Below are 18,648 nucleotides of genomic sequence, written 5' to 3' on the forward strand. Positions count from 1 at the left end.
CAAGACGTACCTGAAATCTTGCATGTTTACGAGACAGAAAAAGAAGACACCAGCAATCCTACCATCATGTAAAACAATTACAGGCTTTCATTTTACACTCACTTGGCAGGAAGGTATATATATATATATATGTATATATATATGTATATATATATATATGTATATATATATGTATATATATATATATATATGTATATATATATGTATATATATATATATGTATATATATATGTATATATATACGTATATATATTCTTTCTTTCAACACACCGGCCGTATCCCACCGAGGCGGGGTGGCCCAAAAGGAAAAACGAAAGTTTCTCCTTTTACATTTAGTAATATATACAGGAGAAGAGGTTACTAGCCCCTTGCTCCCGGCATTTTAGTTGCCTCTTACAACACGCATGGCTTACGGAGGAAGAATTCTGTTCCACTTCCCCATGGAGATAAGAGGAAATAAACAAGAATAAGAACTAGAAAGAAAATAGAAGAAAACCCAGAGGGGTGTGTATATATGTGCTTGTACATGTATGTGTAGTGTGACCTAAGTGTAAGTAGAAGTAGCAAGACGTACCTGAAATCTTGCATGTTCATGAGACAGAAAAAAGGACACCAGCAATCCTACCATCATGTAAAACAATTACAGGCTTTCGTTTTACACTCACTTGGCAGGACGGTAGTACCTCCCTGGGCGGTTGCTGTCTACCAACCTACTACCTATAATATATATATATATATATATATATATATATATATATATATATATATATATATATATATATATATATATATATATATATATATATATATATCTATATAAAACAAGTAAATAAATTTGTAATTATTAAAAATTGTGTTTTGTTTTCCATATAAAACCTAGTTTTGGAGGATATTTTTTGTTTTATTTATATATTGTGTAATTTGTAATATTTTTAATGCAAAACATATATTTTAATTCGTGTGTTATTTAAATGATAGCAGATGATAACTGTCAGGATTGATGATCAAAAATGTACTTTTCACTTGCTTCTTGAAAGGAACATATTGCAGTGAAATTAAACTTTGAGAATTTTTAAGATTAGATTTGTGACCTAAGTATTTTTTTTTTTCATGAGAAATATTGTTTCAAAAGACTAAAGCATCCAATATTAAGACTAATGTCTGATGCAAACAATACGTGAATAAGTAAATATTCAGCAAACACTAGCAAAACAAATAACTCAACATATGCAAACAACTGAGACTGTCCAATCACTACATTTAGCTCATCTCAAAACACACAATATCAATTGAAGAATTTTTTTTTCCAAAATGCCCTTAGGGATGGTTGTGAATGCATCTCTGAACATAAGACACTTAGTTCTTAATGTAAAACAGAGCAGACTATTATTATTATTGGGAGAATGCTGGTTAGCCATTTTGGAATAACATTTTGCTTAAAGGATAGCTTCCCCAAAATTTCAACCCTAAATTGTTGAGGCCTTGTAATTAAGTGTTACTTCTGTCTCGGTTTTCAACAGAATTTATTTTTTAACCCACTGTTTCAGAGGTATTTATATGCATAAATTCTAGCAGCTTCAAATCAAGCGGGAGAAAGCTGGTAGGCCTACATTAGAGAGAATGGGTCTGAGTGGTGGGTGTTCACCCTGTGAAAAAAACTTGGACTCAGTGGTGCATTGTGGGAACACCATATTGGTATTCCATTTTTACCATGCCTCACGGTAAGAAGTACCTCACTCCTCGTGGATTGTGCCTTTGTTTCTAAATGAATATGGAAGTAAAGTCAGTGAAAGTGAATTCTATATTAGTGATGGACTCAAAACATGTCTAGATAGTTTATGATGAAAATAGATGAATTACACCCATCACTCATACTGCTTCTACTGTCACTGCTCACTGAAACAGGACTTGTAGAGGAGGCGGCATTCTACTATGGTGACATATAGTAGTGAGTAGCACATGCATCACTAGCATATGGTAGTCTGACTTGCACATGAGTGGAACCCAGCTACAAGACACACACCAACCCCACAGTTCCACAACAACCACAACCTGCATAACCACAACCATGTTTCAATATCCAGAACCCACCAGCAGACTGCATCTGGGATTGGCAGCAAGGTGACGAGTTTTTTCCCAGTCCCCATGACTTTGATGAAACACAAAGTGGAATACGGCCATCATGTACACTTGGGAACAATGCTACTGAACTGGAATGCTTTCAGTTATTCTTTGATGAACCCCTGATGGACATTATTGTCAGGGAAACCAACACATACTATGAGTACACCATGGCAAATACAATTCTTTCACCAAGATCACGGCTACACCAGTGGAAGAACACAACTGTGGCAGAGATGTACCTGTTCTTTGCCACAATAATGCTTATGCCACATGTGTATAAGCACACTGTCACCACATACTGGTCAACAGAATGCCTGATTTCAACCCCAGGTTTTAGTGACATTATAGGAGTAAATTGTTTTTTGATACTGTTACATATGTTACACTTTTCAGACAAAACAAGGCCTGACAGAAGCGACAGGTTATATATGATCAGAAATGTGTTTATGTACCTGAAACAAAAGTGTTGCATGTATTTTTATCCCTTCAGGAAGCTTGTTATTGATGAGTCTTTGATTTTGTTCAAAGGAAGACTCTCTTTCAATCAGTACATACCCAGCAAGAGGAAGCACTTTGGTATAAAGTTATTTGTACTGTGTGACTGCAAAAGTGGTCTTGTTTTGGATATCATTGTGTACACTGGCAGTAATACATAGAGAGATACCAGGAAGTTATTGGGTATCTCTGGTGATGTGGTTCGAACAATGATGGAACCATATCTTGGTAAGGGGCATATATTATATACTGATAACTGGTACACAAGCCCCGTACTCAGTGATTTCTTGTGAGTGAACATGACAGATGTGTGTGGCACAGTGCGTGGTAATCGTAAACATATGCCAAGGTTCGACGCTGGCACTCAGAGGTGAGGTGCAGGCCTTTGCTGCCAATGACATCATGACATTTTGATGGCATGACAAGCGTGATGTCACATTGTTGACATCAGTTCACCGAAACGGAATGGCACACACTGGCAGGCACAATAGAGAGACCAATGAACCCATTCTAAAACCTGCAGCTGTCATGGACTACAACCTCAATGTGCTTAGTGGACAAATGTGACATGCAGATTGGGTTTGCTGATTGTGTATGCAAGAGTTATAAGTGGTATATAAAACTTTTTTTCCATCTTCTTGATATTTCCATCCTAAATGCTTATAACATATACAAGTTGAGGACCAACAACAAACCAAAATACATGTATGGTGAATTGTTTGTCAGTCATCATACTAATAATCGTCAAGTACCAAGGAGCAATAGACCATCGCCCACGAAATTACCAACACATGCCATCTCTTTTGAGGCTTGGTGATCACTACCCCATAGAACTGCCTCCTACTGCTTTCAAGAAAAGTGCTCAGAAGAGGTGTTTTATATGTGGACATACCACAAAACGCCCACAAACACGCAGAGACACTAGTTTTATGTGTGAGGAGTGTCAAGTACCACTCTGCATATACCCATGTTTCTAAGAGTTCCACAAGCTGCAGCAGTTCTAGGAAAGTGTTCAGTGACTGTACATATGTATATATATTATGGAACACTAGTAATAAATAATGTTTTGTATTGTTTGTGTAAACAAGTTTTATACACAATCTAATAGTGATAATGTTTGTTCAGTTATTGTGTTATAAATAATGAGTGTATATTTGAACAATGCACCTTACATTGGTCTCACAGGCCACATAAGTTACCTAGAAAAGAGAAATATTGGAAAATACAAGAAACCTTCGAATTGGAGTAAATAAAAGAATACCGGGTGGGCAGCATTTGCCGCTGTTGCCATACACCGCTGATTTTCTGCCAACTTTGTGTGTCTATATCTCGGTAAGTACTGATGGCAAAAAAATTTTTTTTTTAGGCTTAACCCGTAAACAGTCCAAACGTATATATACGTTTTTTCAACATTTGAAAGTATGTAAAAAAGTAGATCTTCTTTTTGTTTTTTTACATTTGAAAATGTGTAAAAAAAACTTTGATCTGTACTTTTTTTTTTTGTTATATTTGAAAATATGTTAAAAAAACGTAGGTCTACTTTCATAGCACTGCACATGTGAACGTAGATCTGCTTGGACCGTTTATGGGTTAAAACACTCAGTAAAATAATCCTAACATTTTGGTAAGAAATTTTTTTTTTCTAATATTTTGCAACATAGAATAGCAGTTTCAGAATGGGGCCTGTGACAGTCAGAGGGTTAAAATAATAGTGTAATTTTGTAAAAGTAATAAAAACAAAAGTATATAAATTTGTCCATTACTTATGGAATTTTGAATGCACAAATTTCAAGACTATTGAGCACTTGATGGAAGCAGCTGGTCTGCCCATATAGCACCCAGTGTTTTCTGTTTCTTTTTTTTTCTAATTTTTTTCTTTTTATAGTTGTTTGTTTGTTTTCAGTTATAATTAGTAGAACATAGTTTTCTATGAACACTGTGTTAAACAAGTGTTTTGCAGCTCATTTTTCTCACACAGAATTTCACAAAACAATAGTTCATATATGGTCACTAATCCTTAGGACGATTCTATCTGGTTCAGCTTTTTACAATTTCCAACATATTTATGCACTTTGTAGAAACACTACAGTAAAGCCTTGATAAAATGGACCTCTATGAAGAGGATATTTGATAAAATGGACAAAAAATGTGGCTGGATGAAGGCTCAACATGTCAACTTAATAAGGTGTCTGATAAAAGCATCATTGCAGGGGACCAAATCTTCTATAGCACATGACCATTCAGTCTGGTTGTACTATCAGTAAAGTGGACCAAGTCTATTCACACCTTCGTCCAGTCCAGGCTTCATCATAGTCTTGTCCATTTTCATTGTTCCTGGGCAGCATGCCCAGTGACTCAGATGGCATCAGTTTGTTACTGTGTGCATTTGAGCTTTCACACAATCATAATTTTGCCTCCAATTTTCCCTGTACTGAAATTTTTTTCAGTTACTTTATTGAAGTACCCTGTACAATGTTATTAAGAATCACTTCTAAAGGAGGTGATGGTGCCAAGAAGTGTGTGACCTTGACTGTCAGTCAGAAACTTGAATTAATAAGGAAGCCTGAAAATGATGTTTCAGGAGGTTTGGTGTGTGAGTAGTATGGTTTAACAAAACAGTGTTAAACATTCATGGAAGAAAGGAAAACCTTGTAGCATATACTATGAAGTATAATATAGACAGTAGTCACTCCATGTACATCTGCCACACCATCTACCTGTATGTGTCCTACACCATCTACCTGTATGTGTCCTACACCATCTACCTGTATGTGTCCTACACCATCTACCTGTATGTGTCCTACACCATCTACCTGTATGTGTCCTACACCATCTACCTGTATGTGTCCTACACCATCTACCTGTATGTGTCCTACACCATCTACCTGTATGTGTCCTACACCATCTACCTGTATGTGTCCTACACCATCTACCTGTATGTGTCCTACACCATCTACCTGTATGTGTCCTACACCATCTACCTGTATGTGTCCTACACCATCTACCTGTATGTGTCCTACACCATCTACCTGTATGTGTCCTACACCATCTACCTGTATGTGTCCTACACCATCTACCTGTATGTGTCCTACACCATCTACCTGTATGTGTCCTACACCATCTACCTGTATGTGTCCTACACCATCTACCTGTATGTGTCCTACACCATCTACCTATATGTGTCCTACACCATCTACCTGTACGTGTCCTACACCATCTACCTGTATGTGTCCTACACCATCTACCTGTATGTGTCCTACACCATCTACCTGTATGTGTCCTACACCATCTACCTGTATGTGTCCTACACCATCTACCTGTATGTGTCCTACACCATCTACCTGTATGTGTCCTACACCATCTACCTGTATGTGTCCTACACCATCTACCTGTATGTGTCCTACACCATCTACCTGTATGTGTCCTACACCATCTACCTGTATGTGTCCTACACCATCTACCTGTATGTGTCCTACACCATCTACCTGTATGTGTCCTACACCATCTACCTGTATGTGTCCTACACCATCTACCTGTGTGTGTCCTACACCATCTACCTGTCCTACACCATCTACCTGTACGTGTCCTACACCATCTACCTGTACGTGTCCTACACCATCTACCTGTACGTGTCCTACACCATCTACCTGTACGTGTCCTACACCATCTACCTGTACGTGTCCTACACCATCTACCTGTACGTGTCCTACACCATCTACCTGTACGTGTCCTACACCATCTACCTGTATGTGTCCTACACCATCTACCTGTATGTGTCCTACACCATCTACCTGTATGTGTCCTACACCATCTACCTGTATGTGTCCTACACCATCTACCTGTATGTGTCCTACACCATCTACCTGTATGTGTCCTACACCATCTACCTGTATGTGTCCTACATCTACCTGTATGTGTCCTACACCATCTACCTGTATGTGTCCTACACCATCTACCTGTATGTGTCCTACACCATCTACCTGTATGTGTCCTACACCATCTACCTGTATGTGTCCTACACCATCTACCTGTATGTGTCTTACACCATCTACCTGTATGTGTCCTACACCATCTACCTGTATGTGTCCTACACCATCTACCTGTATGTGTCCTACACCATCTACCTGTATGTGTCCTACACCATCTACCTGTATGTGTCCTACACCATCTACCTATATGTGTCCTACACCATCTACCTGTACGTGTCCTACACCATCTACCTGTACGTGTCCTACACCATCTACCTGTACGTGTCCTACACCATCTACCTGTACGTGTCCTACACCATCTACCTATACGTGTCCTACACCATCTACCTGTACGTGTCCTACACCATCTACCTGTACGTGTCCTACACCATCTACCTGTATGTGTCCTACACCATCTACCTGTATGTGTCCTACACCATCTACCTGTATGTGTCCTACACCATCTACCTGTATGTGTCCTACACCATCTACCTGTATGTGTCCTACACCATCTACCTGTATGTGTCCTACACCATCTACCTGTATGTGTCCTACACCATCTACCTATATGTGTCCTACACCATCTACCTGTATGTGTCCTACACCATCTACCTGTACGTGTCCTACACCATCTACCTGTATGTGTCCTACACCATCTACCTGTATGTGTCCTACACCATCTACCTGTATGTGTCCTACACCATCTACCTGTATGTGTCCTACACCATCTACCTGTATGTGTCCTACACCATCTACCTGTATGTGTCCTACACCATCTACCTGTACATGTCCTACACCATCTACCTGTACATGTCCTACACCATCTACCTGTACGTGTCCTACACCATCTACCTGTACGTGTCCTACACCATCTACCTGTACGTGTCCTACACCATCTACCTGTACGTGTCCTACACCATCTACCTGTATGTGTCCTACACCATCTACCTGTATGTGTCCTACACCATCTACCTGTATGTGTCCTACACCATCTACCTGTAGTGTTATTGCTGGAGCTTTATACCTCCACTGACTATACATCAGAAAAAGTAAGAAAAATTACTGTATACTGTACGTACTCTGTTGTACTGTACTTTTAACTCTTTTCGAGTGCAAATATAGTTATATTGTACAGTACTATATTAAAATATTGTACTCTAGCTTATTCTTAGTATGTTCGGTGATCCATTAATACATTGAACTAAATCCGTTTCTTTGGGTGTTTGTTCGTGTTTGGTAGTCAGTCAATTAAACAGATGAAGTACACTTCAGTGGTTTTCCCCTCATTATTCTGTTTTATGAATGTTTCACTTTATATGCTACTAGAATTGTTGCAGTATGTGGATTTACTTAAAACAGGGAATGAGGTAAATTTGTGTCCCACAGGACTTTCAAATATATCTTAATGTCTTTGCACCAAAAACTTATGAGACAAACCTTATGACAACATTTGGGTCCATCCTGGACCCAAAGTTGCAACTGAATGAAAAATAGGTAGAAAAAAACTGAAGGCAGAATGGGAAGAGGGAGTTCTAGTAGTAGCAGTCCAAGAGTTGTAAAAGTAGTAATAAGGAAGTAGCAGCGATAATAAGGGTATTACAAAGGTATCAAGAGAAGCTTTGGCGAGCTGTATAATTGACTATGGTATACAGGTCTCCCTCAACATTCACGTTTTCAGCTTTCGCGAGCTTCACACATTCGCGAATTCCCAACCGCCAAATTCCCAGCCGCCAAATCATATTCAAGTTTCCCGCCATCTGCGAGTCCCTACTACCCTCCCACCGACCCCCGCAACTGGCAGCCAGCCCTCCCACCACTCAGTGTGTGAGTGTTTTGTTTGTTCATTATTTGCTATTAAACTACAGTATAAATAATGTAAACCCATTCTTGACTGCATATTGGAATGGCTATTCGGACAGGTATTAGACGGTGACATCGTGTGTTTACTCTTGAACACAGCAAAGAATCAAACATTTCTGCTACTGCTAATAATAACAATAGTAATAATAATAATAATAATAAAAATAATAATAATAATAATAATAATAATAGTAAATACGATATAATTGAAGAAGGAAGTTGTACAAAAATACGAGGGAGTGGTTGACACATCGTCAGTGTGACTGTTCATGCTGGAGTGAACATTAGTCTCCCTGCTCTTCCAAACATTTCACAATAATTCATTGTGTTTGGTGCTTGTAGATTGAGTGTGACTGGAGTGGTTGAGGCAGTGGTTGAGGCAGTGATTGAGGCAGTGGATGAGGCTGCTGTTGAGGCAGCGATTGAGGCAGTGGTTGAGGCAGCTGTTGAGGCAGCGATTGAGGCAGTGGTTGAGGCAGCTGTTGAGGCAGCGATTGAGGCAGTGATTGAGGCAGCTGTTGAGACAGCGACTGAGGCAGTGGTTGAGGCAGCTGTTGAGGCAGTGGTATTTAATAACATACATGTTATTAATAATAATAATAATACATGTTGTTAATAATATGTGCTATTATTATTTATAACATATATTTTATTAAATACCACTGCCTCAACTGCTGAATTATTGTGAAATGTTTGGAAGAGCAGGGAGACTAATGTTCACTCCAGCATAAACAAAGCCACACTGGCGATGTGTCAACCACTCCCTCGTATTTTTGTACAATTTCCTTCAATTATATCGTATTATTATTATTATTATTATTATTATTATTATTATTATTATTATTATTATTATTATTATTATTATTATTATTATTATTATTATTATTATTATTATTATTATTAGCAGAAGCAGAAATGTTTGATTCTTTGCTGTGTTCAAGAGTAAACACACGATGTCACCGTCTAATACCTGTCCGAATAGCCATTCCAATATGCAGTCAAGAATGGGTTTACATTATTTATACTGTAGTTTAATAGCAAATAATGAACAAACAAAACACTCACCACACTGAGTGGTGGGAGGGCTGGCTGCCAGTTGCGGGGGTCGGTGGGAGGGTAGTAGGGACTTGCAGTGGTTGAGGAAGTGGTGGAGTCTGTGGTATTTAATAACATGCATGTTAGTAAAACATAACATGTATATATTTAGTACAATTTATGACGTTTTCATGTATTTTATGATTGTTCATGGTTCAACAAGTTAAGGAAGCAGTATTGTATTATATTTCCCTACAATATATTGGGGCACCAAACATTCACGGTTTTTCAACATTCGCGAGGCTCTTGATCCCCTAACCCTCGCGAATGTTGAGGGAGACCTGTACTGTATATAATTTTTTTAATTCAATATGTATGTACTGTGTATTCACTAGGTGTTAAGTTAAATTTTTCTATAACATTTTTGTCAAAACTTTGTGTCTATAAATGCAATAAATTAGTTATTAATTTTTATACAGCTCCTTTGAGTGCTCAGGTAGAGCCTAGTGTACAAACTGTTGAGTTTGGCCGTCCTGCAACCTTCACCTGCACTTACCGAGGCAACCCTGTTAAATCTGTTAGCTGGTTCAAAGATGGAACTCCTATTAGTAAGTCAGCCTTGTTTTGCATTTTAATATTGTTATAATATAAACTGATACACTTTTTTGTGAATACCTTAATTGTTGCCTCTAACATTTTTAATAGATTATATTTATGTGAATATGTTATCTGTACATTTCTCGACTGCTCTGCCTTTGATGAGTTTCAAGAGTTTCTACTCCTGGAATGCCAGGCTCGTCTGCTGGTAGCCTGGTCAACCAGGCTGTTGCTGCTGGTAGCCCACAGTTCCACATATCCATCACAGCCTGGTTGATCTGGCACCTGGTGAAGATACTTGTCCAGTTTCCTCTTGAAGACTTCTACATTTGTTCCAGCAGTGTTTCTGATATCTTCTGGTAAGATGTTGAATAATCTGGGGCCATGGATGTTGATACAGTGTTCCCTTATTGTGCCCACCACATCCCTGCTTTTCACTGGGTTTATTTTGCACTTCCTCCCATATATCTCGCTCCAGTATGTTATGGCTGTGTGCAAATTTGGGACCTGGCCCTTGAGTACTTTCCAGGCATGTATTATCATGTACCCCTCTCTCTCCTCCTCTCCAGTAAGTTTATATTTAAAACTTTAAGGCACTCCAAGTAATTTAAATGTTTTAGTGGCTGTATGTGGGCCACCCTAAACAATCACTGTATTTGTTCCTGCTCTGATATTTCTCCTGCCCTGAACAGGGCCATGAACACTGAGCAGTATTTCAAATGAGGGAGCACTAACGATTTGAAAAGTGTCACCATTGGCATTATTTCCCTTGTTCTGAAAGTTTTCGTTACCCACCCCGTCATCCTCCTGGCTGCCACGATCTCTGCCTTATTGTGTTCTTGGAAAGAAAGGAAGGTCAGCTGACATAATTATTCATAAGTCCTTCACATGTTTCTTTCATTCTATTTGACGATCCTCTTGAGTTTTGTATGTTTGGAGTTTTTCATTCTTTCCATACCTAAGCAGTTGGAACTTGTCAACATTGAATGTCATGTTGTTCTCCACTGCCTACTGGAAAACACTGCTTATATCTTCCTGTTATTTTTCAGTGTCTTCTACTGAAGTGACTTTCATATTTATTTTAGTGTCATCTCTAAATGATGAAACAAAACTGTGACGGATGGTTTTGTCTGTGTCTGCTATGAGGATGAGAAACAGCAGAGGTGCCAGGACAGTGCCTTGAGGAACTGAGCTTTTTACCTCACTGTTGCTGGATTTTGCTCTGTTTGCTACCTATTTTTTGTTGTGTGTGTGTGTTAGGAACCCAAAAATCCATCTGCATATCTTCTCTTCATTTTGTATGTAGTCACCCCATGATCACATTTGTCAAATGTCTTTGCAGAATCTGTGTATATTACATCTGCATTTTGGTTGTCTTCCAGTGCGTTTCGTAATTGTCATGGTGGTTCAGCAGTTGTGACAGGCGTGTTTGTCCTGCTCTAAAACCGTGTTGGTTTGGGTTAGGCAAATTGTGCTGCTCCATGAAATTTGTAAACACTCATCTCATCACTTTTTTGAAGATTTTTTATTTTGTGGGAAGTTAGTACTGCTGGTCTCTAACTTTTAGCTAGTGCTCTACTACCTCCCTTATGCAAAGCAGTAATGTCTGTACTCTTTAAGATCTTTGGTATTTCACTTATATCTAGGCTCTTTCTCCAAAGAATACTGAGGGCTCTTGCTAGTGGTAGTTTGAGTTTTTTTTATAAATAGGGCATTCCGTGGATCTGGTCCAGGTGCTGAGTGTATTATACTGTGTACAGGAATGCATTACTTCCATGTTACTCTATTACTTTTATATAAGCACAGTCTGTGTATAATATTTTTACACATACAGTATAGGGGATTTAAAAATCTCTGAAACCAGTTTAACTTTTGAATGACCACTCTATGAAAGCTATATAAAGCTGCCTAGGTCTTTGATTTTGGCTTGCATTTTTTCTGTAATTTATAACATTTCAGACTCCTTCTAGTGTTGAGTAATAATTTAAATTTAACAGCATAGAGCAAAATGAGAATTTGTAATAATTTTTCAAACCAAGCTTTTAAAGCTACCAGGACTATGTGGACTACATGAGCTAACCCTTTTTTTATTATTTTTTAGTCACAAACATGGTGAAAGTGTTTCTTTCCTTTCTGGGTCATCCTGCCTTGGTGGGAGACGGCCAACATGTTGAAAAAAAATTAATTGCAGTTATTCCTTACATATGTAAAGTTAGGCCAATTGTTTGGTATTTTTGTCCATATGAATTAATTATGGAAAGAGGGGGTAAAGGAGGTTTTGTGGGTGAGGGGCTTGGACTTCCAGCAAGCGTGCATGAGCGTGTTAGATAGGAGTGAATGGAGACGAATGATACTTGGGACCTGACGATCTGTTGGAGTGTGAGCAGGGTAATATTTAGTGAAGGGATTCAGGGAAACCGGTTATTTTCATATAGTCGGACTTGAGTCCTGGAAATGGGAAGTACAATGCCTGCACTTTAAAGGAGGGGTTTGGGATATTGGCAGTTTGGAGGGATATGTTGTGTATCTCTATACGTATATGCTTCTAAACTGTTATATTCTGAGCACCTCTGCAAAAGCAGTGATAATGTGTGAGTGTGGTGAAAGTGTTGAATGATGATGAAAGTATTTTCTTTTTGGGGATTTTCTTTCTTTTTTGGGTCACCCTGCCTCGGTGGGAGATGACCGACTTGTTAAAAAAAAAAAAAAAAAAAAAACGATCGGTTAATCATAGAATTGACGAGGGGAAAAAAGGTGAGTGGTGCGTTGAGGTATATGTGGAGACAAAAAACGCTGTCTATGTAGGCAAAGAAGGGAATGTATGAAAGTATAGTAGTACCAACACTCTTATATGGGTGTGAAGCTTGGGTTGTGAATGCAGCAGCAAGGAGGCGGTTGGAGGCAGTGGAGATGTCCTGTCTAAGGGCAATGTGTGGTGTAAATATTATGCAGAAAATTCGGAGTGTGGAAATTAGGAGAAGGTGTGGAGTTAATAAAATTATTAGTCAGAGGGCAGAAGAGGGGTTGTTGAGGTGGTTTGGTCATTTAGAGAGAATGGATCAAAGTAGAATGACATGGAGAGTGTATAAATCTTTAGGGGAAGGAAGGAGGGGTAGGGGTCATCCTCGAAAAGGTTGGAAGGAAGGGGTAAGGGAGGTTTTGTGGGCGAGGGGCTTGGACTTTCAGCAGGCGTGCATGAGCGTGTTCAATAGGAGTGAATGGAGACGAATGGTATTTGGGACCTGACGATCTGTTGGAGTGTGAACAGGGTAATATTTAGTGAAGGGATTCAGGGAAACTGGTTATTTTTACATAGCTGGACTTAGAGTCCTGGAAATGGGAAATACAATGCCTTCACTCTAAAGGAGGGGTTCAGGATATTAGCAGTTTGGAGGGATATGCCGTGTATCTTTATACGTATGTGCTTCTAAACTGTTGTTTTTCTGAGCACCTCTGCAAAAACTGATTATGTGTGAGTGAGGTGAAAGTGTTGAATGATGATGAAAGTATTTCCTTTTTGGGGATTTTCTTTCTTTTTGGGTCACCCTGCCTCGGTGGGAGGCGGCTGACTAGTTAAAAAAAAAAAAAAAAAAAAAGATTGGTTTGTTGAAAAAAATTCTTAAAAATGAAGCATTTGTAAAAAGATGATACAGTACCATAAAAGTTATAAGAATGACCAATATAGATTGTGTGCATTGGGTTTTGTGAAGTTGCATATAATATTGTGTACCTTAGAAATTTGCTTCCTCTGTTCACTGAAATATTATGAAGTTATGCTCTAACTGAGAAGAATTTATTTACTTTGGTTTAGTTGAAGTTGATCAGTATGACTGGGACGAAGTTCTATTTTTTGCTTTGTATTTAATTTATTATAGGAAATGAATGCCAATACTAAATTTCAAGTTTTGCTTGATGAGTCACCATAGAACTGTGAGGAGGCTGTGAGAGTAAACAGGCAGATGCAGTTTAGTATAGACAAATGCAGAGTTCTAAATGTTGGACAGGAAAATAACCATGCCACATATAAACTAAATAATGTAGATCTTAATATTATGGATTGCAAAAAAGATTTAGGAGTTCTGGTTAGCAGTAATCTGAAACCAAGAGAACAGTGCATAAGTGTTCGCAATGAAGCTAACAGAGTCCTTGGCTCCATATCAAGAAGCATGGATAATAGGAGTCCTCAGGTTGTTCTTCAACTCTATATATCCTTGGTTAGGCCTCATTTAGATTATGCTGCAGAGTTTTGGTCACCATATTACAGAATGGATATAAATGCTCTAGAAAATGTACAAAGCAGGATGACAAAGTTGATCCTATGTATCAGAAATCTTGTCTATGAGGATAGACCGAGAGCCCTGAATCTGCACTCTCTAGAAAGGCGTAGAATTAGGGGGGATATGATTGAGGTGTATAAATGGAAGACAGGAATAAATAAAGAGGATGTAAATAACATGCTGAAAATATCTAGCCTAGACAGGACTCGCAACAATGGTTTTTAGTTGGAAAAATTCAGATTCAGGAAGGATATAGGAAAGCACTGGTTTGGTAATAGAGTTGTGCATGAGTGGAACAAACTCCCGAGTACAGTTATAGAGGCTAAAACATTGTGTAGTTTTAAAAATAGGTTAGATAAATACATGAGTGGGTGTGAGTTGGACCTGATTAACTTGTGCTACTAGGTCAGTTGCTGTGTTCCTTCTTTAATTAAGTGAATGTGACCTGACTTGACTAGGTTGGGGTATTGGCTTAAGCCGGTAGGAGACTTGGACCTGCCTCGCATGGGCCAGTAGGCTTACTGCAGTGTTCCTTCTTTCTTATGTTCTTATCTCACAAGAAATAATATTAAAACCTTGAACTAACATTTCAGATCACAAAGAGGCAGTGTTGCGCATTGATACCGTGGGGCGAGAGGATAAGGGAATGTACCAATGTTTTGTAAGGAATGATCAAGAATCTGCACAAGCAACAGCTGAACTGAAACTTGGAGGACGCTGTATGTATCTACTATTTTAACCCTTAAACTGTCCAAGCAGATCTACGTTCATATGCGTAGTGCTCCAAAAGTAGATCTACGTTTTTTTACATATTTTCAAATATAACAAAAAAAAAAGTAGATCAAAGTTTTTTAACACGTTTTTAAATGTAAAAAAAAAAAAAAAAAAAAAAAAGAGGAAGATCTACTTTTTTTTACATACTTTCAAATGTTGAAAAAATGTCGATCTACGTTTGGACAGTTTAAATGTTAATGCTTATATAGATAATTTAAAATAATCTGAAGGTGATTATAAATTTAAATGCTAACTACCCAGTACATGTTACTGATAAATTGTTTGTCTCTGCAATATGCTTTTCTTGTCTTTTTACAGTTGAACCCCCACAACTGACATACACTTTTGAGACCTCAACCCTGCAGCCTGGTCCTTCAGTATACCTTAAGTGTGTGGCAGCTGGCAACCCCACTCCTGAAATCACCTGGGAACTTGATGGCACTCGTCTCTCAAACTCTGAAAGGTAATTTTTTTAAGTTAGCAGTTACTCTTTTTTTTTTTTTTATCTTTAAGTATATAATTTTTTTTTTTTAAACACGTTGGCGGTTTCCACTGAGACAGGGTGACCCCCCCCCCCCAAAAAAAAAAAAAAAAAAAAAAAAAAAAATGTCATCATCGAACACTTTCACTATCATTTATATCGTAAGGGTTCTTAAATGGAGATATCGTAGGTTGAAAGTAGACACACTTGTTGGATGGTAATATATATTGTCAGACTGAGATGGTGAGGGATGGAGCCCAGCTGCCTTGCCTGTCTGCTGAATGGTCTGCCGCCGAGTGAGGACGGGGCAGAGGTATGAGCCTACACATGTGCATCCCGTGACATCACACAAAGCCACAGGCCTACAAGGGATCTCGTATCTAAAGCACATGGATGATACTAATATGCTATGCTATATAATACAGGGAATACAGGGATCAGCAACTATGCTGACATTTATACATAATCACTATCCTTGCAGAGGTGCTCAGATACAACAGTTTAGACATCATTCCAAACAGCCAATATCCCAAACCCCTCCTTTAACCCTTAAACTGTCCAAACTTAGTACTACGTTTTTTCAACATCTGAAAGTATGTAAAAAAAGTAAATCCTTTTTTTTTTTTTTACATTTGAAAATGTGTAAAAAAAACTTTGATCTACTTTTTTTTTTTTAATATTTGAAAATATGTACTTTTGGAGCACTATGCATGTGAACGTAAATTTGTTTGGACAGTTTAAGGGTTAAAGTGCAAGCATCGTACTTCCCATCTCCAGGACTCAAGTTCGGTTAACCGGTTTTCTTGAATTCCTTCACAAAATATTACCATCTCACACTCCAACAGCTCATCAGGTCCCGAAAACCATTTGTCTCCATTCACTCCTGTCTAACATGCTCATGCATGCTTGCTGGAAGTCCAAGCTCCTCACACATTGAACCTTCTTTACCCTCTTCCTCCAACCTTTCCTGGGGCAACTCCTACCCCACCTTCCTTTCTCTTCAGATTTATATGCTTTCCAAGTCATTCTACTTTGTTCCATCTTTAAATGACCAAACCACCTCAACAACCCCTCTTCAGCCCTCTGACTAATATTTTAGTAACTCCACACCTCCTAATTTTCACACTACGAATTCTCTGCATAATATTTACACCACACTTTGCCCTTAGGCATGACATCTCCACTGCCTACAGCCTCCTGAAGGCAGTGGAGATGTTGTGTCTAAGGTATGGTTTGGTTATTTGAAAAGGATGAGGCGGTGTAAGTTGACCAAAACGTTGTATGAAGGAGGGGTAGGTAATGGGTTGAAGAATCCAGCATGCATTCTTTTAAAACTATGACTGACTCCCACTGTGGTGAGGTGCCCCCCTCCCCCCAATACTTTTTTTTTTAACAAGTCGGCCATCTCCCACCGAGGCAGGGTGACCCAAAAAAGAAAGAAAATCCCCAAAAAGAAAATACTTTCATCATCATTCAACACTTTCACCTCACTCACACATAATCACTGCTTTTGCAGATGTGCTCAGAACACAACAGTTTAGAAGCATATACCTATAAAGATACACAACATATCCCTCCAAACTGTTAATATCCCGAACTCCTCCTATAGAGTGCAGGCATTGTACTTCCCATTTCCAGGACTCAAGTCCGGCTATACAAAAATAACCAGTTTCCCCGAATCCCTTCACTAAATATTACCCTGCTCACTCTCCAACAGATCGTCAGGTCCCAAATACCATTTGTCTCCATTCACTCCTATCTAACACGCTCATGCACGCTTGCTGGAAGTCCAAGCTCCTCGCCCACGAAACCTCCTTTACCCCCTCTCTTCAACCTTTTCGAGGACGACCCCTACCCCGCCTTCCTTCCCCTACAGATTTATATGCTCTCCATGTCATTCTACTTTGATCCATTCTCTCTAAATGACCAAACCACTTGAACAACCCCTCTTCAGCCCTCTGACTATTACTTACATTAACTCCACACCTACTAATTTCCACACCGAATTTTCTGCATAATATTTACACCACACATTGCCCTTAGACAGGACATCTCCACTGCCTCCAGCCGCCTCCTCACTGCTGCATTCACAACCCAAGCTTCACACCCATATAAGTGTTGGTACTACTATACTTTCATTCATTCCCTTCTTTGCCTCCATAGATGACGTTTTTTGTCTCCACATATACCTCAACGCACCACTCGCCTTTTTTTCCTCATCAATTCTATGATTAACGTCATCCTTCATAAATCCATCCGCTGACACGTCAACTCCCAAGTATCTGAAAACATTCACTTCTTCCATACTCCTCCTCTCCAATTTGATATTCAATTTTTTTTTATCTAAATCATTTGATGCCCTCATCACCTTACTCTTTTCTATGTTCACTTTCAACTTATCATTACTTATTCAGTACCTGTCTTGCCAAAAGTGCATAGACATTACAAAACAAATGACCCTCTGAATTGAAATATCCCTAACCTTTGTTCAGATTGCAGGCACTGTACTTTACAACTTCAGGACTCAAGCCCAGCTAATCATTTTCTATGAATCCCCTCATAAATGTGAGCATTTTTGACTGGATTGAATGAAGACAAGTGGCTTTTTGAGATTTAAAATGCTGCCTGAGCATGAAGAAAGTAATATTTATGAAGAGACTCAAGGAAATTGGTTATGTGGATTTGAGTTTTGGGACTGGAAAATCCAGTGCTTACACTTTAAAGTATGAGTGGAGATTTCGCAGTTTGAAGGGTAACTGTAATTGTGATGTTCACGCACTTCTAGGAAGACAGCTTTGGGACAAATGATGGGGAATGTATGGAGTGTAAAACAAACTTAAACCACTCAGTAGAGCAGAAGACTCGTGTGAGGGATCTCTGGAGTGATAATGTAAGATAATCTCACTTTCAGTGAAGACAACAGTGACTTTGACAATCACAAGGAAAATGCTAGTGGATGAGTAGAAACTTTGAAGCCCTTACCTTACACTCAGCTAAAAGTGTTGATACCACTATAGGCTAATACATACCCATTTTT

The 18,648-nt window shown here is 38.7% G+C and overlaps 1 protein-coding gene across 1 annotated transcript in view; it reads left to right on the forward strand.

Annotated features, from left to right (window-relative positions):
* The window catches only part of Dscam1 (Down syndrome cell adhesion molecule 1), a gene marked incomplete in the record, with an annotated part of 1,133,347 nt that overhangs the window by 468,777 nt on the left and 645,922 nt on the right, over window positions 1–18,648 (forward strand). Inside the window, 3 exon segments of the mRNA XM_070098007.1 lie at window positions 9,962–10,090; window positions 14,950–15,075; window positions 15,449–15,593. Coding sequence (XP_069954108.1) covers window positions 9,962–10,090; window positions 14,950–15,075; window positions 15,449–15,593 — 400 coding nt within the window.

Source organism: Cherax quadricarinatus, chromosome 4 (genome assembly GCF_038502225.1).
Source record: "Cherax quadricarinatus isolate ZL_2023a chromosome 4, ASM3850222v1, whole genome shotgun sequence".
In the NCBI taxonomy this organism is placed as follows: Eukaryota; Metazoa; Arthropoda; class Malacostraca; order Decapoda; family Parastacidae; genus Cherax; species Cherax quadricarinatus.